Source organism: Halichoerus grypus, chromosome 4 (genome assembly GCF_964656455.1).
Source record: "Halichoerus grypus chromosome 4, mHalGry1.hap1.1, whole genome shotgun sequence".
NCBI classification, from domain to species: Eukaryota; Metazoa; Chordata; class Mammalia; order Carnivora; family Phocidae; genus Halichoerus; species Halichoerus grypus.
This window is the reverse complement of record NC_135715.1, coordinates 184,208,242-184,230,568: the sequence shown is the minus strand read 5'-3', so window position 1 is coordinate 184,230,568 and position 22,327 is coordinate 184,208,242. Positions and strand designations below refer to the sequence as shown.

General features: G+C 44.4%; 1 protein-coding gene across 1 annotated transcript in view; it reads left to right on the top strand.

Moving 5' to 3' along the window:
* The window catches only part of DNER (delta/notch like EGF repeat containing), a 299,112-nt gene extending 277,405 nt beyond the window's left edge, over positions 1-21,707 (top strand). Inside the window, exons 11-13 of the mRNA XM_036071529.2 lie at positions 5,137-5,268; positions 13,955-14,201; positions 20,687-21,707. Coding sequence (XP_035927422.1) covers positions 5,137-5,268; positions 13,955-14,201; positions 20,687-20,798 — 491 coding nt within the window. The 3' untranslated portion in view covers positions 20,799-21,707. The remainder of the gene's footprint in view (positions 1-5,136; positions 5,269-13,954; positions 14,202-20,686) is intronic.
* Positions 21,708-22,327: the final 620 nt, after the last annotated feature.

Sequence of the window (22,327 nt, the reverse complement as noted above, 5' to 3'; positions counted from 1 at the left end):
GGTCCTGAGTTTCCCTGCCAGTCTGTCTCCTCCTGACCTCTCAGAGTCTTCTCATGTTTGTTTTCTGTATAATGTCGAGAGTTTCTGCTTGTAGGAGGAGTAGGAAAAATACTTCCGTCTCACCGTTTTGGAAGCAGAAATTTCATTCTGGCTGCTTTTAGGATTTTTCCTTGATTACTGGCTCTTAACAAATTGATCACGATGTTCCTTGGTGTGATTTTGTTGGTGTTTATCCTGCTTGGGATTTGGTGTAATTCTTGGATCTGTGGTTTTATAGTTTCATCAAATTTGGAACATTTTTAGCCATTATTCCACCAAATAGTATTTTATGCCTCATTCCCCTTTCCTGGGACTCTAATTACATCTGTTAGACTACTTAGAATTGTACAACAGGTCACTGAGTCTCTATTGAGTTTAAAATAATTTTTTTTCCTGAGCCTCAGTGTGTTTAGCTTCTATTGCTGTTGTCAAGTTTACTGATTTATTCTGCAGAATCTAGTCTGCTGTGAAAATCATCCAGTATTGTTTTTAATTTCAGATATTGTATTTTTCATATCTAGAAGTTCCACTTGGTTCTTTTCTATATCTTTCATTTCTATCCTCATTTTGTTCATGTTTTCTTTCACATTTTGAGCAAATTCCTTGTTTACTCACCATCATCTGTGATTTCTGCGTCTGTCTTTGGACTGATATTTCTTTTGGTTATGGGCCACATATTCCTATTTCTTTGCACAGCTAATGGTCCTTGTGTGGATGGACAATCATTGTGAGTTAAGTTATTGAGTGATAGGGTTTTTTGTGTTTCTTTTTTTAAGTGCTGTCCCTTCTCCCTGCCCCACCCCCACCCCCCAGCAGGTAGGTAAGTTACTTGCTGGCCTGACTGATCCTTCCAAGGTATGTTTTTATATTTTGGGGAGTGGGTCTGTGGTTGCCTTTTCTCTAGGGATAGAGATGCCCTAGTACTGAGGTGCCACCTTTTCCCACTGAAGCACTGGGTGGCCAATGAAATATCTGCATTCTGACTTGTGAGACTTTGAACACAGTCCTCTAGGAGCTCGGGGAACTGCTCATCCTTCATGGCGTTTGCCAAGCCCATGGAGTTCCAGCGTACTCACACATAGGATTTAGCAACAAATTCAAGGGGATGCAGCACATTTCTGATGCTCTTTTTCTGACTGGCTCTATCTTCTTTGGGAGCCTGTCCCACACGTTGCAACTCCCTCGTCCCCCACAAAGTCCGGTTGTTCTTGGTTCAGAGAGACACTGTGTTCTCAGTTGGCTGCAGGCGGGAAGCCAGGATGATCACGGCACTCAGCTGTTCTGTTTTCCTTCTCTTGGGGGCGCTGCCTGTTGTCTAATGTCTCAAAAGTGTCTTTCCTTAAATATGTATGTCATCCGCTTTACCATGGAAGGCCAAGAGAGCTTTCCGTCACGCCATCACAGCAGAAGAAGTTCCAGATCATTTTTAACATTCATTTCATCTGGAATAAAATACCTGGGGAGCATGGAGGAGGTATAGTTAAAGTACCCAGTCCAGCGCCTGGCACACAGTAGCTCTATATTTAATACTCAGTATTCTAAATATAATGATTTTCATTGATATCATGCAGTGTGGGCTGTATTAATTGGTTTACTCACAGCAGTGACTTTTTAATTTTTTTCCATTTTAATGTATTTGAGTAAAGCATACAGAATTAAAGGGCACACTTGTAAATTTGCATAAATACTATCAATTTTTTTTAAATCTTTTTTTTATTTTTTTATTTTTTACTTTTTTAAGATTTTATTTATTTGCAAGAGAGAGAATGAGAGACAGAGAGCATGAGAGGGAGGAGGGTCAGAGGGAGAAGCAGACTCCCCGCTGAGCAGGGAGCCTGACGCGGGACTCGATCCCGGGACTCCAGGATCACGACCTGAGCCGAAGGCAGTCGCTTAACCAACTGAGCCACCCAGGTGCCCAAAATACTATCAAATTTGATACCTACTCTACGTATTACCTCTTAGAAAGTAGTAGATTGAAAAGCAATTGTAAAAGATTTAAAGCTCAGACTCTGATTTCCAGCCTTAGTCAAGTAGAAATTTCATTATGTATTCTCTTTACAAATGTTATTCAAGCACAACAGTGATTTAAAAGTAATTGATTTTCCCCCAACTCAAATTAAAAAAAAAAAAAAATAAGCGAGTCAACAAAAAAGTCATCTGGCTCAACCCAGCAAAAGCATAAAAATTTATTAAGTCAACTCTGAGTAAGGCAAGGTGATATAATCTACCAAGAACTCTTCTAAAATAAGCCAGAATGCATATTGCTTGAATGGAATGGTGGGGTGCTGAGGCGCTTACAAAAACATAATACTCTTACTATGGGAAACTCGAAATGAATTTACATGCAAATGAATATACATACAACAAAGTTGCTCTCTATAATTCATAATAAATCTTCAAGTACTTTGCGTAAGACTGATGTCAGAAAGCATGATCATTGTAAGGCAGAGAAGAGTGGTTGTGTTTGGGAGTCTTCTGGCTGAAAATTTTCCTCCAGGGGCTCCATTGTCAGAATCACCCCATGTCCGTATTCCTACCGCCAGTTTAGGGCACGGTGAAGGCCTGGAACTGAGAGCCAGGTGGTGGATAAGCGATTCAACCAGAGGTGCAGGAGCCTCAGTCTGTAAGATAGGCCATTAGAGTAATCCAAGGGTTGCTGTGCCCCATGCGTCACCCCTGGGGTCAGCCAGAGCACCTGTGCTATGGAATTAGCTGCTGGCTGTTTGGGCCCCAGAGTTTATATCGTTAGCTAGTGTCATTTAATCCGTCCCCAGTATGGCCCTAAGAACACAGTGGTGAAGAAATCCAGACGTGGATGGGCTTGGGACTCTCTCTGGTTCCCAGTCCTGTAGATCCTGAGTCTTGATAGTTTATCCATACCTACAAGTTCATTCTATTTCCGCCTGTCATTCTCTATTCCTATCAAATCCTTTCAATCTGGCGGGGGGGGGGGGGAGGTTGCCCAGGAGGAGACAAAACTACGGCCCGCGGACTTCTCCCAACTACATTAGTGCCCCTTGGAGATCCAAGAACCAATACATGCATTAGGGCTAGTCTGGACCCTGGACTGGGCATTTACCTCGCTGGTCCAAAAAGCTCTGGACCAGAGCAGGAACGGATGGGCTGGACTAGCTCTAGGACTGCCCAGAATTTAGGGGATTAGAGGGGTTTGGCGCTGACATCGGACTTGCGGAGCAGAGTGGAGCTTCTGAGTGTTGCCGGGCGGTGGAAGCACAGAGAAGTCAGGCTGTTTCTCCAGCTGAGGCTGCAGAGGTAACGGGGCATCTTATTGTAGAACGTGCAGTTTTCCCATGGCCAGCTGAGGACAGCCACTGTCCAATAAATGCCTCAAGTAAGTTTGTCTTCCCAAATGGTTGGAAAGTAGTACTGATGCATATGTATTTGTCAAGGCCTTTGATTTAGTCCTTTTAATGTTTCTCAGCATGTTCTTGTTTATATGTCTCCTCACCTAGTCTACCATGTAATGCCGGCTGTAATAGGTTAGTCTGTGCCCTTTTACACTCAGAGCGATTGCCCCATTAATAGCAAGACAACCTTTGAAATAGGTTAGTGAGAGGCAATCAATTTCATGTCTTTCCCATTGATGTAAATGACTATATTTATTGCAGGAAACACATTCACTTAGACACTGCTGAATTACAATCAACCTAGTAGGGCCTCCGAGGAGTAAATGTTTTATTCGACAGATTTCACTTAGTTAAAAATAAAATAGTCAGATGCCAGGTAAGAAACAAGTGTGAAATGAAACAGGCACGAAATATTTCAGCGTGAGACTCCTGCTCTAAAATGGGCTGGGAGTGACATATGGTGGTTTCATAAAGGCGAGGTAAACCACTAGCAGATTGGAAAGTACTTTAATACTAATTAAGTAAGCCTGGAAGTAACTATCCGCGTGTACACTGAAACATCGCGTTTGAAAACGGACAAAATATTTGCTTTTGCGCCTTTGCTTTGGTCGATGACTGTAGCATTGCTAGGGGTTTTGTGGTTTGTTCTGTTTTTTGAGTATCACTTTTTACATGTACCTAAGAAGATAGAGATATATTTTGAAAGTTTCTTTTTCTCATTTTCAAACTCTTAAGAGAAATTGCCTCAATTTGAAGTACCCTGTTCCATTCGTTTGATGAGATGCCTTTCGGTTTGAGACGCGTACCCATCTTGTAGTGACTCATAGTATGGCTTAAAATCGGTGAAGGTGGCTTTGTTTGTGTAACTTGTGATAACAAGCTATTTCCTGTAAATTGGTGTTTGGACCACCATGACATCAGCCCATGGTCTGGTTTGTTAGTTTAAGCCAGGCTCTCTCTGATGGGGGCAGGGATGCCCCAAAATGTTGGGTCTAGGCAGGGTCAAGAGCTCCCTTTTTCATCATGGGGGAAGGACAGGCTGGAGTGAACGTGAGCTTCCCCAGGGTCATAGTTTCCCAGGGGAGATTGAGTCAGAGCTAGGCTAACCCTAGACCTCAGAACTGTCTTTTCTTATGGGAGAAGGGGGTTGCGGATGCTCTTCCTGTGCATTTCCATATTTCCCAGAAACATATCCAGGGATTTGGAACGTGAAGTAAATGTTCATAATTGACTCTGGCTAGGCGCACAGCTGTGCCCTAGAACTATCCAGAAAATAGTCAAATATCCAACACTTGGCCACAAAAAAAATCATAAGCTGTGAGTTTTGGCTTTCTGGAGTTTCAGAAAAATAAATAAGAAGATTCAGCGGATGAAATTCAAAATAAAATAGACTTTTTAAATAAAATCAGGAACCCCAGTTCGCTTTTCCCATCAACCTCAAAAGGTTTATTCAGACATGAGAATCAGCCTCAGTTAACTATTTGACTCTACTAAAGGAGATGCTTTTGACCAGTGCCATTTTTTTTTCTTTTTTAGTTTTACTTCAGCAAAAGATCCCTTGTCTGGGACTTTGGGGAGAGTTCCCCACTTCATGTACACAGCCAGTTGGGATCCGTTGCTGGAGACCGTGACCCTGGCCTCGGATCTCTGCTTGGCCGGAGCAGTGATGGCTGACAGCGCCGCTGGTGAAGCCAGCTGTCATCACTGCATTTCTTTATCTCCATAGGTGACGAGTGTGACATTGACATCAACGAATGTGACAGTAACCCATGCCATCACGCCGGCACCTGCCTGGACCAGCCCAATGGTTACACCTGCCACTGCCCTCACGGCTGGGTGGGTGCAAACTGCGAGATCCGTGAGTATTATGCTGTTGTTTAACCTCATATTTTCATTCAATGAGAAGAGGACACTGAGCGTGCCCAGGTGGCCCCTGTCAGTGACAGATGGGCAGTGAGGCCAGAGGGCTAACCTGAGTCACCCATGCCTCCCGAGTCCCAGAGGAGTACCTTTGCTCCCTGCTCTGTGCCCCTCCCCCTCGTTCCTGAGTCTGAAGCCAGCCTTTCTACTGGGATGAGCATGTGCAGATGTCATCCAGAGTTCACTGCTCCTAAGACAGCCAAAAATGTGCCGGACAGAGAAGCATTAGAATCGTATCACAAAATAGAGTCTTTGTGTTAAAAACATGAAGAAGCACACAGAATATAAATTCGCTTTGCATTTATGTCTTCAAGCGTCTTCAAATGTATTAGGTTCCATCCGTGGCCTGGAGAACAGTCCAGCGAGGATGAGGGTAAAAGAAAATTGGAAAAACATTATGAGCTGCGGAGAGCAAAGTGTTCTCTCTTAGAGATGAGCCCACAGAAGTTTGAAAATGTCATAATCAAGATTTCATGTATTAAAAGAGTGGGTCTGCTAGGATGGAGGTGAAAATGAGAACCGACACGGAGTTCGGTGTTCCGGTTGTTTGGGAAACTGGGAAAAATTCAACCGTGAAAGGGGTTTTCTTCTCACTGAAATTCATTGGGGCAGGGGATCTTCCATAAGGGCCCCCTCCTGGGCTCTCTCAGCCCTCCCCTACTTTTCGTCAGGTAGAGACAGCTCATCCGCTGTGAGAGTTTGGAAGGAGGCAAATACATACGCATAGCCCTGTCAGTCTGTCTGTCTCCTTCTGGAGGAGACAGCTGCCCCTACTCCTCTGTTCTTTGTTTCAAGAACGACCTCCCACGGGTGGTCCAGCAGTGCCTATGGCGCCTTGGGCCTGTCTCCTCTCTGTGGGCCTGAGGTAGGGGCCACCTTCTCCCACATCTGTTTGACCAGTAACACTCTCTGGGCTCCTCCCTGCTTACCCTTTGTCTTTTTGCTCTTGTCTTGGAGCTTGAGAGGGGAAGAAGGTCATTATTTTCCGGGCTCCCCATCATTGACTTTCCTAAACACCCATGGACAGAGTGGTCGTAGCACCAACTGGCCTTGCTGAAGATGGGCAAGAAGTGTTGTTGAAGAAAGATACTGAAAGGGATTCCATGGTCAAAAGGCCAATGGCTATGAGCTGGTGTAGGATGTTAAGTCCATTCGGGGTCTGTTGGCAGAAAGCATCCCAGACTTGGCTCAGGAGGACCCTGGTTCTTCCCCTGGCAGGACACTCACTGTGTGGCTGCATTGAATTGTGCCAAGCCTCAGTTTACTTACCCATAAAATGGGACCAGTTTTCATTCTAAAATTTGGCAGTGCTGTTGGAAATGAAAAAGTTTGTGCCTTGGGGCAGAGTAATATCTATTGATAACTTTTAGATCTTAATTATGAAGATAAATGTATAGGAGAGTATGGTTAAGAAGTCAGGAATACACAAGAGGCCCTTAAGAAGTTTTTAAGCAAAGTCCCATAATTATAAAAAATCGAAATTTTACTTCCTTCCAGTGATGATGATATAGGCAAAAGATATACCAAGATGGAATAATAGAAAGGGTAAAAGTTGGCTTCAGATTCTGGCTCCATCGTGTGACCTGGACAAACAAATATACCTCTCAGGGCCTTGTCATCCTCTCTTATAAGAGGTGATGGGAAGGAGCCGTGAGGCAAATATGTGCACACTTCTGCTATGCAGTAGGCACTAAATAAATGCTAATTTACTGTGGCTCATATACCATGAGGTACTCCTTGGGAGGACCAACCTTCGGCAGCTGTCTTTTTAGATGATGCATGCCCAGGGCACGGGCCACACTGAGTGGCCAGGTGTGAGGGGGGCCCATCACAAAATTTTTTGGTCTACACTCGGGCTCTCTGTTGGCCTGCAATAGCACTTTCCATTTGATGATCTCATTTGCACCTCTCCATTAGGCCAAAGGCACTCAAATCAATGTCATCACAGATTAAGCTCTGCTAGGTTCCAGTGTTGGATGCTTCCACCCTTGACCTGAGTGTAAGAATGGAGAATGTGCAGGTGAGCTCTGCTATGACACGTAGCTGGAACTGGTGGCCAGCATCTAGAGAACTGGATCTGAATCAAATGGGATGGATCTAGGGCCCAAGAGAGGAGAGTGCCTGGGTGGTACAAGGTCAGGTGGGTCGATCCCAGCAGGAAGGCTCAGATGTACACAGAGAACTGTAGCCCACGTAGCTACATAGCACAGAGGCCTCCGGGATGGTCAAAAGTGGTAAAGGAGCCTCCCATCAGCCTGACCTCTGCCTCCAGAGGCCACATTGCCTGCCTCCCTCTCTTGCTTAGCCTGCTTCAGCCAAAACATTGTCCTATTTTCTCTTCCGTGGACAGGTCAAGTTTCTTCCTGCCTTTAGGCCTTTGCCTGTGCACTGCACTATGTCTGGAGTTTTTAGATTTTAGCACAGCTATCTCCTTCTCTGCACATTGACTAACCCAATAGTGAATGTTTCTTAGAAATTTGCCCTTTTAGAGTTATTTATCTGTTCCCCAATCAGTAATAAAGAGCAAAAATCTAGCAGACCATAAAGATTTACCAAAGCTACCCAGAACACTGATCCAGAACTATCTAAAAGGATCATTTAAATAGCTTTAGTGTTTTATAATAACTCTGAAACAAATGCAAACCCCAACTCTTGGAAAGTAACAAAACAACCTGGTGAAATTTTAATTATCTCTCATCCATTCTTACCAACTTGGGACTGATAACAATTTTGTTCGTGGGTTTTAATAAAAATTTTGCCTTCCTAGAGTCAAGGTCTAACACTTACAATTCCTATACATGTTTAATAGTGTTGTTTTGTACCATCTGTGTAGTTGCTGTGGGGTTTATACAGGTAGAGTTACAGTCAATCTTGCTGACCAAGAACAGCTGGACAGTTAAGGACATTGAACAGTTGAATCTATGGTTGAACTATTAAATTCATGATATTTTGCAGTTGACAAATAGGTGAATAAGCTATCCTGGATTTATAATTCAACCAATAATCAAGGGCCTCCTACTATCAAACATTGAACAGTAGGCCCAGGATATAAAGATTAATGAAGCAGCCCCTGCTTTTAGGAGCTCATAATCCATGGGTGGGTCATGGTATGTGGTAGGGTTGCTGTAGGTTTTCTGCAGGCTGCTCTAGGAACCCAGGGAAGGGGCCCAGAAAGAGTCTACATGGATGTCTTGAGACTCTCCTCCCTAAAATGCATGGAATTTCATAATGGTTGAAGAAACCCATGACATGATTATGTTATATGGACAGTCCTTATCGTACAAATTGGTTGGGTTCTTTAGTTCTCATTTTTGTATAAACTAGGGTACTTTAAAAATAAAATTAATTAATCTTCCTCCTCCTCCAGACATCCACTTCGCTCCCCAAAGGTAACAATCATTAGCCATTTATCGTGTATATTTCCAGATGTGTCCAGTCAATTTTGTAAGTCCTCATTTTCTCCCATACAAATGGGACCATTCTATATGTACTGTCCAGCATCTTGCTTTTCTGCTGAATAATATATAGAATGTGTATCCATGTTGGCTTATGCAGATCTCCCTCACTGCTGTAACACCACGTGGCTCCCAGTCTAGCCCCTCCAACCCTTTCTTTATATGTGGCCAGAAGCATTTCTTATTTTCTTCTAGTTTTCTAAAAATATATGGTCTGTTTCTTTTTTAAATTTTTTTCCAGTTCTTTTTATTGTGGCAAAATACATATAACATGAAATTAACTATCTTAATCATTTTAAATGTACAGTTCTGTGGTACTAAGTACATTCATCTTGTGAGCAACCCTCACCACCGTCCATCTCTGTAACTCTTTTCATCTTGAAAAACCGAAACTCTGTCCCCGTTAAACGATAACTCCCCGTGACCCCTTCGTCAGCCCCTGGCAATCATCATTCTAGTTTCTTTGTTTCTTTCTTCCTGTTTTTAAATCTTCCCTTGTGCCTCATGCCTCAGCCTCTGGCACTCTGTTACTATGAGTTTGGCTTTTTCTTTTTCTTTTGATTCCCCATATAAGTGAGCTCATGCAGTATTTGTCCTTCTGTACCTGACCTGTTTCACTTTGCATCATGTCCTTGGGTTCCTCCACAGGGTTGTAACTGGTAGAGGTGTCTTTTCCAAGTGCAAATCTGAATACTCAGACCTCCTTCCCACTGTTTCCATCCCTGCCAGTGCCAAGCTTTTATTGAAGACTAAAGACTGAAGGCCACACTCGGGCCTGTAGGACCTGTGAGAGAGAGCCCTTCCCCCCTCCGCCAGCCTCTGGCTTGCTCCTGCTAGATGCCAGTCTGTTCCCCTTGCAGTCCCTTGTCCTGTTCCCCACCTCCTCCCAGGTCTTGGCCTGGGACCGTGTTCCCTCGGCTCTCCCCTGTCCCTGGTTAATACCCGCGTACGTACCTGCAGAGCCCAGGTTCCTGCAGACCCTCACCACTGGAGCTCTCCTGATTCCCCAGTGAGATGGAGCTTCCCTTTGTCCTTTCTGGTAGCACCACAGAGGTGGTCCTTCTTTGGCTCAGCATACTTGTATGTCTGCCGCTGCTTTGTGACCATTTTTTGGGTCCCTGTACCCCTCAAAAGGCTGGGGGCTCCAGAAGCCAACTGTCTACTTTCCCTCACTCTATATCCTGGCACCCAGCACCATGCCTGGTACATAGTAGGTGCCAAATTAATGGTTGTTCAGGGAATGGATCCTACGAAGGAGGTGAGCTGTTCTTTCTATTCCTTTCCTATGCCTTTCTCTTCTGAAGATTAATGAGAGCTGTTAATATTTTCTAATTTCATTGACTGCCTTGCTTGTCCAGATAACTTTGAGCAATAGAAAACAGAAGGTAATTTGAAATTCTTCCTCTCAAGTAGTCTAGCAGCAGATGGTCTCAAAAATTATCTAGCTGTCTGATGTCTACACATCACACACTCACTCTCTTTTTAAATAACGTAGGTGAACACGTTAGCTAGTCTGGCTACATTCATGTAGGTAAATTAAAAACCAGATATAGGCAGTGTGTTTTAGAATGAAATTTATAAGTCTAATGACAGCTCTTTTGGTGGGGTGGAGGTTGTAGGTGGGTCTGGTTTTATTCTCAGCCTGGCCACAGATGGCCTCTATCACCTTGAGCAGCTGCTCCAAGTCCAGCTTCTCTACCTAGCTCAAGGTGCTTTGTTTAGGGCCAGTTGAAATGTAAATGTGAAAACACTTTGGAAAATGCAAAACCTGAAACAAATTTAGTTGAAACCTAAATACAGCTGGTCTAGCAGACCCATAAGCGTGACATTTTTCCCAGAACGGTTTGTGTGCATGTGTTCTGGGTCATGCACCTGCTGGAGCCGATGGGATCATTCCACCCAGCGCACTCTGGTGCACAGTTCCTCCCTGAGCTGTGCTGTAGCTGGTGTAGTAAGTGATTCATGCAACCGAACTCCTGGGATGCCGCAAAGCGATAGCTCATGAGGGTCTTATGACTTATGCCAGGACCGGGGGCGGCAGGTGCAGCTGCCTGGTGCAGATACACTTGCCGCTTCCAGACCAAGGGTTGGATCTCTTCAGATCCAGCCCAATTCCAACCTGATTAGTGTGTCAAGCAGCCACACTCACTTCTATCAGAAAAGTTTTAGCTGACAGTAAGGTAGAAAAAAAAGAGCAGGGGTAAGGGAGGTAGGGGAGGAGGGGGCAGAGTTTTTCAGGGGAATTTCGAGAAAGTTTTCCCAAAAGTTCCAGCAGCCTGGAAGGCAGAGTTTGGGGAAGTAGAGCAGATGATCAGAAATGTCAGCAGTGTGGGCAGCTCAGGCCTGGGACACCCAGCGCCGCTGTCTTTCCACGGTAGTGGTCGTTGATACGACGTATAGCTGTTTACATGAAGTTAGGCTTCAACGATGAGGGCTCATCAAGAACTCGTGTGATCCTGCCACGGTGATCGGAGCAGAGCCCTCTACCAAGCTGGAGTAGAAGCAGTGCTGGCTTTCCTTGTGTTGACGCTAGATGGGTGTTAGAGCACACTCTGAGCATTGGACTCCAGCCTACAACTGAATTTTTCAGAGAGTGGTGAAATACTTGGAAATCAAGTGAGTCATGCTCCTCTTTCAGCCAGAAAAATGAGCGTCTCTCTCAGTGCACACCAGGTATTGCCCAATGAAATGGCTGTGATCTGCAACTGAGGCTGAGTTCTAGCTTCACAAAAACACCTTCTCCTGTCCGTGGCGACCTTGCTGTGATTTATGCTGGTGCATCTGCCTGTCTGTGAGCTGGTTCGGATGGAGCAGTGAATGCACTAATAGCTCACTGCTGCATGGGCTTCGTGAGCTTGGGCAGGCAGCCTCGGATGGCCAAACCAGCCTTCAGGGGTCTTGGTGAAAACTCAGGAGTCAGAAGATCTGGATGTGAACACACTTCATTCATCTCGTTCTTCAGGCTTGGGGCATGGGCCCTATTCCCATTAGGCTTCTAGGAAAGGGTTCTGCACGCTTGGCCCTTGCTTGGGAATCTACCCGTGCTTTTCTTCCGATTGTCACTTTTCAAGGTAAAGAACTGGTTCTCGGATTCCGTGCACTGAGGATGTAGCTAAGAGGAGGGTCTGAATACCTGGAGATCACAAACACTCTCACAGCATACAGCATGGTGAGAAGAATCTGAGCATTTGGTGGGAAGACGGGCCCTTCCACACCCACCCCTGAGTCCCACTTCCAGGCATCTCGAGTCCTAATGTGCAAATGATGGTCTGGAGCTGGGGGCGCTGTGAGTCTAGTAGAGAAGGCATCCCTTCCCACATGAATTTCACTTCTCTCTTGTCTTATTGAGCCCTTTTTATTTTCAAAACTTCCTTTCAAATCCTGTTCACATCATCCAGAACATTCCACGTGTGTGCAGGTCTGCAAACAGGACATAATCTGGCACTCTTGGCCTGTTTCGGGCAGGAGAGTATGTCACATTCTTCCATTTACTTTCCTGCTCAGACCGGTTGGTGTTTTTTGAAAGGGCACAGGGCAATGCTCAGTAATCCTGAGCTCACGGTGTGTGCTCCAGAGGACAGTGTCTTCCTCCTCTTTATCCTTTATCCCTCTTCCACCACCATACCTGCTCCTTTTTAGGACTGCCTACCACGTGCCCAGCAGCAGACTTTCTTCCTATTATTTACATGTTCCCTAACTTAGGCTCCCAGCGAGCCATGGGGTAGCTGTCGCTATTTTCATCTTGTAAATGAAGAAACGAAGTTTCAGGAAGGTCAAGTAAATGTCCCAGTGGGGATTGACAGCAAGGGTGGTGTGATCCCAAAGCCCATACTTCTTCCACTATTGTGTTGGAAGAAAATTCCGTGGATGTTTTCTTCCAATAACTTACTGCTTATTTTAAAATATTTTTATAAAAGGAATATTTTATTCCTTTGAAAAAAGCTGGAAAAGACTGAGAAGTGGAATGAAAGAAATAAAAATGGCTTGTAATCCTGCCTTCCAGTGATCTCTGCTGTTCACGTGTGGTTGTGTGGGGCAGACGCTAAGGACTTGGATTTGCACTTGAACTCACCCAGCCACTGATGCCGATCTCCCATAAAGTAGAGAGAGAAAATCATGCATCTTCGATTGGTCATAATGATTAAGTAAGATGTTTTCAAAGAGCTTAACATAGTAGGGAGGCAACAGATGTTCATCATTACTATCACTCTGTCCTGAGCTTTTCAATGTGTGGATGGACACTTTGAGCTCATGTGTGACTGTACCATATGGCTAGGTCCTGTTTTCGTTTTTTTGTTAGAACAAAACATCTCTCCAGCTCTTGTCAACTGCTTTTGTTTTTTTATTAGAACGAAACATCTCTCCAGCTCACTGAGAGCTGAATATTTAGGTGGTTTCCCATTTTTTAAGCTTTTATAAATTGTTTTTCTGCTTGTGGGGTGGGGAGAGGGCATGGGGGTAGGACCTCTAGCTGTAGCTGTAACATTTTCTTTCTTTAAAAAAAATACCTGAAAAAAATGTAAAGCGAAAATGGTCCAATATGAACTTTATTAACTTTGAACAGTGTTAACTTTGAGTGGTGACTACCTGGGAGTTGTGCTTATTTAATGAACCTTTTTCAAAATGTGTAATAATTGATCAATTTAACATTTCAGAAATTGGGATGCTGAGACGAACATCCTTGTATGGAGGGCTTTATGCATTTATAGGATCAGTTCCCCAGCATAAATTCTAAAAATTGGAATTTCTGGGTCAAAAGGTACTCCATTAAGTCTACAGAAAGGCCGTGTATCAGTTCACACATCCTCATGTCTGCGCCCATGTCAACTGTGGTTGTCAAAAATTTTAAATAATATTTGGGAACCGATAGAAGAATTGCATTCTTAAAGAACCGTGAAATTAACACTTTTCTACTTGTATTTCTTTGGTGGATTCCTTTTTATATCCTTTGTCCATTTTTCTATGGTGTGTTCTTGGTTTATCTTAATGATTTGTAAGAGCCCCTTATATATTAAGGACAGTAGCCTTTGATCTAGGTTATCCACAGAAAAGAATTCTTCCCGGTTTGGACAGCCCTTATATTTTAGGTTGCCCAAGCAAGGACAGTGAAGACCCTCCCATTCCAAAGGTCATGGGTCACTTCCAGTCCTTTGCTTGTTTTCGCCTCAGACCTCCAGTGGAAGTCGGGTCACATGGCGGAGAGTCTCACCAACATGCCCCGGCACTCCCTGTACGTCATCATCGGGGCCCTCTGCGTCGCCTTCATCCTGATGCTGATCATCCTCATTGTGGGCATCTGCCGCATCAGCCGCATCGAGTACCAGGGCTCTTCCAGGCCAGCCTACGAGGAGTTCTATAACTGTCGCAGCATCGACAGCGAGTTCAGCAACGCCATCGCCTCCATCCGGCATGCCAGGTGGGCTTCGGGGGGAGCGGGAGGCGGAGGGGGGGCGTAAGGGAGATCCCGCTTCCACCTGTGCACTCCTGGGACCGGGGTGATGTTATGAACAGGGCTTCCCACCTGCAAAGAGGATTTCATAGACGAAAGCATAGGTTCAAGGCATACTGGGGACAGATAATTGAGCTGCTTTATAAGCAACCCCTTTGCGTTTGCTGCTAGCTTTCTGTTTTCATTGAAGACATTCATTCATTTAATTTGTGTTTATCTGTGCTTTAAATAGCCGATTCTTAATCACGGTGTAGGAAACATTTCTTGATGACTGCTTTTTGGAATGTCTTTAGCTACGTTCTTCAAACAGCCTGGATAGAAATAACATTTGATTTAGGGGTTTACTTAAGGAGAAACAAACAGCTATCATTCTGCTGTTAGCGTTCGTATCATATAACACGGTGTCCTTTTCTGGAGGAAAGACTCCTGGAGAGACAAGGAGTGAGTGTGGTGCCACAGAGAGCGTGAGGCCCAACTACCCCATTACCTGACTCTATTTCACACAGACCAGTCAAACCTCCACAAATACTGTTCCCTCAACTGAAAAAAGACATAAGTCTCCCTGCTTAGAGAGTTAAGGCAATCAAATTAAATTACGAATATTAAAGACCTGTGTAAGCAGATAACACCATATTTATTTCTCTTATCTAACAATAAAAAAAATCAGCTAATCTAACATTTTGTTGACTTTTGCAAAGGATATCTACTACCAGAACAGTAATGACAGTCTTTGTTAAAGGAAAGCTATCTCTTCTTTTAACTGCTAGAACAATCTAAAGCACACAATTCAGAAAGTCTATGTGGTAGTGAGGAGTGGGCTGAGCTTGGTGTCTTAAGATTGGGGCTCACAAGGGGCGTCTGGTGGCTCAGTCGTTAAGTGTCTGCCTTTGGCTCAGGTCATGATCCCAGGGTCCTGGGATCGAGCCCCGCATCGGGCTCCCTGCTCCGCGGGAAGCCTGTTTCTCCCTCTCCCTCTCCCCCTGCTTGTGATCCTGCTCTCACTGTGTCTCTCTCTGTCAAATAAATAAATAAAATCTTTAAAAAAAAAAAAAAAGATTGGGGCTCACGAGACCTAGTGGATGCATAACCTTTGCTGAGACATGGGGTACTGGTCTTGATCAAAACACACACAGATCCAAACTCTGTCCGAATGGCGTAGAAGCTGAGAGGTTCAGAAAGTTTGCTTTCTTCGCGAGGAAGTCCCCAAACCCGAGACTCCGATCTGACTGTGATCTTGCCCCTCTAATGGAAGCAAAAGCCCAACCCTGGCCTCCAGGGAGAGGAGCCATTGGAAGGAGAGAAATTGGGAGACATGGAGAAGCCGCCCCGAAGCCCAGGTGGGGTGAGGGTATCTTCTTTTTGAGAGCTGTACCCCCCTTACTTCTAGAACTGTGAAGGAGAAGGGGAAGGTGCATCCCCTTCCAAGTCAGGCCCTGCACGGCTGCTCATTCTTGACCCTCCTTCCTTTCAGGGCTGAGCGTGCCAGCACAGCCTCCAGGGAGCCCTGAGACCAGTCCCTGCCTGTCCTGTTAATTTGACTCCTCCACCGGCCTATACATAAAAGGCCATTTTATTCCTGTCCTCAATGGGTCCTGGCACATAGTAGGCCTGACTTCCCAGAATTTGAGGTCTGTAGTGAAAGGACAGTCTCTGTTAGGGCCTGGTGTAGGATGTCTTGACCTGCCTGACAGGTGGCTTCATCCTAGGGCAACAGGCCTCGTAAGTGGCCCGCAGGAGTGTTCGCAGTACTCAGAAGTCATGGGATGAGAGGTGGTAGAAGTTGTAAAAAGGAGAGGAGAGGAGATAAGCTGCTTTGTTGCTCGAGAGGCTTTTCTCTCCATTCCCAGGTGCTGAGTTCACCAGGAAGGAGCAGATTCAGGGGCATTATACTAGGATGTATTGGGAGACCCAAGGAGTCAGGTTCCTTCTACCCCCAGAGGGACCTCTGGCTAAGATTCTTTTGTGTTCAACAGGAGTATTTTATTTCAGCCCCAGAATGGTTTAGTAAGATAGGTTCTTCTGAGCTTCCTGCTTATGTCGCCCACTTGGAAGATGTTTAACTGTGTAGTCTTGGAAGGAAAGAATAAACTTGAAAGCATTTACAAACCTGGTTCTTATTTGGTGCTGATTTTTATCAAAAATATTTATTGCAGAATTCCCAACCAATAAGCTCCTCCATGCACCAGCGACTGCAGATAAAACCATTGAAGTTAATACAATACCTTCCGAGATATCTGGAACATTCCCTTATAAACGTTGATTCAGCTCTGACCTGTGGTTTCTACAGCATGGCTCTCTCGAGGTCTTGGCTGGGTCTCTGGCTGGTTGGCCCCTTTGCACTCCCTTTTCCCTGAAACCCTAGAAAGACATTGGAAAAAAAAAATAATAACCCTTTTGATATTACCTCCTCCCTAGTTTCCAGGAGTGACCTACAGCTAACGCCCATTTCACAGCCTGCCTCCCAGCTGCTGACATTGGATCAGAATAACTGCAGCTCAGTAGCCACGCAGGACGAGTCCCAAGTGGGTCACCTGTGACATTCATGAGTGGCCGAGGAAGGGTCTGGTGATTGTGACGTCAGCACTCAGTTGATGCTCGTGCTCCCCTCTCTGTCTTGTTAAGAGTCCTGTGTTCTGTGACTGCTTTGCTGACGCTCAGGCTGGAGAGAGTTTGCAAGTGACCAGCGGGAGCTAATGGGCCTTGCAGGCTCCAGAGCGAGATCACGTCTCGGCGGCAGGTTGCTCACTGCTCCCCCAGCTCGAAGGGCCTGATCACAGAACACAAAAAAACCCCAGAACAGCTGTGAAAGGATCCGGTCACGTTTTCTCAAATAGCATCTCGGAGTTCTGGCCTTTCTCAAGGTCAGATCCACCTACATTCCCCGCGGTGGTGTTTTAGCTTTTGACTTTCAGGCGAGTCCGAGCTGGAAGAACGCACACTCTTTGATCTGCCTTGCAGTTGGTTGCAGTAGCTACAGTGACATAAGGAGTATGAGACTTGTCACCGGGTGTGTTGGACACGTCAGTGACTTTAAGGCTGCTGATGCCACAACTTCTGTTACTGCGTCTGATTTTGTTGCTTTCTGTGCTAGGTCTTTCGGAGGGCGGGACTATAGGCGATTCTTACAGTCTTCATCGAGGGCCTGCAAAATATTTTAGACTTTACAGACCTTACACTGTCTGGGTCTCTGTGACTATTTAGCTCTGCCTCTGTAGTGCAAAAGTAGCAAAGACGCATTATGGAGGGGCTCATCTGCGTGCCAATAAAACTTTATTTAAAAACAGGCAACAGGCTGTCGTTGGCTTGCAGGCTAAATACATTGTTAACCCCTGGTCTCCAGTATAACTTTCTCTCTTTTCCAAACTTGTTTTTTACATTTAAAATGTATCTTTGTGATAAGGGAAAAAAACCAACAAAACCAAAACCAATGTGTTACTTAAAGGAAGAGTCACATAAATACTCCTGCCATAACACAGCAAGCTCTTACATTGGTTTAGTGCCTGGGAATTTAAATGGAATTCTATGGGTGTTGGCTTGTTTCTTAACACAAAGGAAATATAAAAAGCTGTTGGGATTAAAAATTTAAGTAGGAATGCATTCATTTTTTTTACTACATGTGAGCTTGCCATGGTGATAGGTGTAGGAGATTCAAGGAAAGTCTTGTTCTATTTTATTGTGTTTAAAGATTTTATTTATTCATGAGAGAGAGCGAGCGAGCGAGAGAGAGTGATTGAGCAGGGGGAGGAGCAGGGATATGCGGACTCCATGCTGAGCGCAGAGCCCAGCGCAGGGCTCTATCTTAGGACGCTGAGATCATGACCTGAGCCGAAACCAAGAGTTGGATGCTTAACCCACTGAGCCACCCAGGCGCCCCTCATTTTATTGTGTTTTAAAAGCCATTTTACTTCTATGTGGTGGATACTGCACTTTGGCTGGAGACCTCTGTATCTCACCTGAGGAATCTGGCTGGATAGGCTTCTCAGGAGCTAGTTGAGTCATAGGACAGGGATTCCAGCTGAGGCAGTTAAGCCCTTTTAAAACCAGGTTACCTTAAAAAATAAATAAAAAAATAAAATAAAACAAAACCAGATTACCTTTGTAACCAGCATTATGCTTTTTTTTTTTTTTTTAAAGATTTCATTTATTTATTTGACAGAGACATAGAGAGAGAGCACAGATAGGCAGAGTGGCAGGCAGAGGGAGAAGCAGGCTCTGTGCTGAGCAGAAAGCCCGATATGGGGCTCGATCCCAGGACCCTGGGATCATGACCTGAGCTGAAGGCAGACGCTTAACCGACTGAGCCACTCAGGTGCTCCACCAGCTTTATGCTTTCTGACCCATTCTGGTTTGGAGTTATCTCATTAGCACTGTGCACACAGCCAGTGACTTGTCTAGATACGAAGCAAGGTTCTCGTTCTTCAGTTGATTCCGTGTAAGTACAGCGGCCGCGTGGCTGCTTCTGACTGGTTTCAGCCCTTGCCTCGTTATGCTCAGTGGATCCGAAACACCCATCCTCAAACCTGCCTTGTTGATATTCAGCCCCATGATGACAATTTAAGATGACAGCCTTTTGAATGTTAGCTTGTTGGCAGATTGCATAACGTGGAGGCATTTAACTTCCTAGATTTTGGAGACACAGATTCTTCTTCAAACTATGAAGTCATATAAAAATAAAATGGATATTTTAAACACATATTCAACCTATTAAGTTGCTTAAATTTTTCCTCTTGGCCAGCCAACTGATTAGTAGGCAATTTGTGATTTGCTGACCCTCCCATCAAAGTTCCCCCAGGAAACTGTCCCACAGCACCTATGTGAGGACCTGGAGGGCTTTTCCCTGGGATCGCTTGACTTTTGAAATGAATCAATATTATTAGTGGTGTATTGTTACCAATGAATCTAGCTGTTTTATGAGAAATAGATTGTCAAAATATTTGTGCCTTAAAGTAGCTTCTAAAAGTTTCAGCCTTGGGAGAAAGTGTTCCGATCCAGTTGGCTTTTACATTGTTGCCCTTTCCCTAGTCTCAGATGATGCAGGCCTTGCTCAGTTTAGATAAACAGACCACAGGCTGGAATCCAGCCCGCGTGTAGGCAAGCACCAGTGCGGCTTCACATTTTAGACATGATTTTATCGAAAGCTTTTTCATCTTTTGGTACTATCCTTGGATTTCTTGGTGGCAGAATGCATTAACTCTTCAAGTCTGCATTTTGCCTGGTACCCATCTGGCATGGTTTGTGCCTTGGTGCCCCTGGAGACCAGTAAATCTTCAGTGAATCAGAACAAAAGATTGATGACTGTTTAAACACAAAAGATCCGATGAAGAATGCATCATTTTCTCCTTTCCCACTCCGTTCTACTTCTCCTTGCTGAATGTAAGAAGACCGGCTTTCCAAGATAGCAAAGGGAAAAGGAGGAATGGGGGCCGGGGAGGTAGGCTGAAAGCCATGGTAAATAAGCCCCTTGAAGTCTTCAGGGCCCATCCCACCAGCCTTTTTAAAATGTAAGGTTCTTTACATGTTTCTTTTTTTGAACCTTATTGGACTTGAAATGGTTAAAAAATGTGGTCTCTTTTGAGGGAGGAGGTGTGGTGGGTAAATGTGGAAGATTGTTTAAATCATATATGGTACTCCAGGGACTTTAGGGAAGGTGAGGCCTTCAATGGGAAGAGACCACCCAGAAGTTGAATTGGCTTTATTTTAGTACTCTTCCATCTTAAGACTGGTTTGGCAGGAAGTCCTGAAATTGGATTTTGACATCCCCTGGCTTCTGGGCGTCAGTCCTGCTGCTGAGGGGGTTCTTGTATACACAGATCTTTTGGGACAATGGCTTGTGCTCAGAGAAAAACAAACAAACAAACAATGGCTTGTGTGTACGTGGGGTGTGCGGAGGAACGGGTAGATGGGGTTGGATGATGGGTGCCAAGTATTATGGACAAACATCTCCTTATCTGAAGTCCTTTCCTCTCTCTGCCCTTCTCCTCATGTTGGGACCTCAGATGACCTCTGAGCCTTCCTAACCTTCCTGTAAGTCCCCAGGAAGACTAGTATGTTCCAGGCACTAAAATGGATGTAAAATAAACTTGCCTCTCCAGATGGTTAATGGGTCTCAGAAGAAAAAGCCAAATAGATACATGTTGTCTTAAAACCTATTCTAGGGCTGTTGGGCCGACTGCTTTGCCAGGATTTAACCCAGAAGCTTCAACATTCATTTGGACACCATGTTTCATGAAATCCTTTTTTTACCTCCGGCACTGGAGACTAGCACGCATACTCATTCAGCGCTGATATCCGGATCTCTTAAATTTCTGCGCTTGCTAGAGAATATCTTTCTTAGGGTATTTTTATTGTTCCATCTGATTCTTGAATTTAAGTTAATTCTCACCACTTGCCTTTCATAGGACTTGAGATCCACTGTTCATCTAACCGGGGTCCTCTCTCCCCTGTGGTTTCAGGTTTGGAAAGAAATCCCGGCCTGCGATGTACGACGTGACCCCCATTGCCTATGAGGACTACAGCCCCGATGACAAACCCCTGGTCACGCTGATTAAAACAAAAGATTTGTAATCTTTTTGGGGGGATTATTTTTCAAAAAGATGGGATACTACCCTCATTTAAATATTTTTAAGAAAATAAAAAGCTTAAGAAATTTGAAATGGTAGCTGCTCAAGAGTTTTCGGTAGAATATCGAAGAACTAATTTTCTGCAGCTTTTAGTTTGGAAAAAATATTTTAAAAAAAACAAAATTTGTGAAATCCATAGACTACGTTTTAATGTACTTTCAGCTCTTTAAACTGTATGCTTCGACTAGTGTGTGCTCTTCCCATGGTAGATACCGTCATGAGACGCAGTTGACTTTCTGTGGCTGTTACAGAGACTAAGTCTAATCGAGGAGAAGTTTCTATGTGATGTGTGAGTGCCGGCTTTCTGAGTAGTTAGAAAACATATGTAGAGTATGACCCATATAACAGTATACCCGTTAACCTAAAACGAAGTCTGAGATGTTTATTTCGTGAATAAGAAACTAGTTGCATTTATTATTCCTAACCCGAATGAAATTAGCCTTTGCCTTATTCTGTGCATGGGTAAGTAACTTATTTCTGCACTGTTTCATTGAACTTTGCAGAAATGTTCTTTTGAGTTCGTTTTTGTCATTTCCATAACAGTCGTCAAGCCAGGCCTTGAAATCATGCAGCAAAAGGGCCTCGTGAGGCAAATTATGATCACATTGAATCTATATTTCCTTTTAAAAGTCAAGGGTTTTATACTGTGAGTAAATTAAATTTACGTTGGAGTTGTTTGTTGCTAAGAGGTAGTCAGTATAAGAGAGTACTAGTTCCTTCCGTAGTGAGTATTTCTCATAGTGCATCTTTATTTATATCCAGGACATGTTTGTGGCTGTATTGGATTGATATGTGCTTCTTCTGATTCTTGCTAATTTCACAGAATATTGAATAAATGTTACCAAGTCCAGGATGCGCTTGTCTCTCGTTCTTTTAAAATTATGGAAAACGTTTTGGGTTTGATATTGCTTGTCAGTCTCCCTGTTTTTCACATCTTAACGCTGCCAAGGAGCCATTCCTTTTGCCCTCCTGATTTCCTAACTGCCAGGGAACCATTCCTACCTTCCTTTAAACATGAAAGATGGGGAAGAAAAATAACAAGAATTCTCCTTTTATTTTTTTAAAGATTTTATTTATTTATTTTGAGAGAGAGAGCATGCATGCGCACATGAGCGGGGGAAGGGGCAGAGGGAGAGGGAGAAGCAGCCTCCCCACTGAGCAGGGAGCCTGATGCGGGGCTCCATCCCAGGATCCCGGGATCATGACTTGAGCTGAAGGCCACCCAGGTGCCCCTAAGAATTCTCCTTTTAGCATTTACATCAGAGCCAGCCAGCGACGTGCAGGACACCTGCGGCCTCAGGAAATGTCTCCTATATGCTGCTGTCCAGGGGAGGTCAAATGAAATTGCCTTAGCAAACAGCAATTTGGTCCTTAGGAACTTGAAAGCAGCTTGCAGTCAGCACCCTATATTCAATTCTATTTTGCATCCAAATGCTGCACCAAAGTCCCAGTCTTTTTTTTTTTTTTAATTCA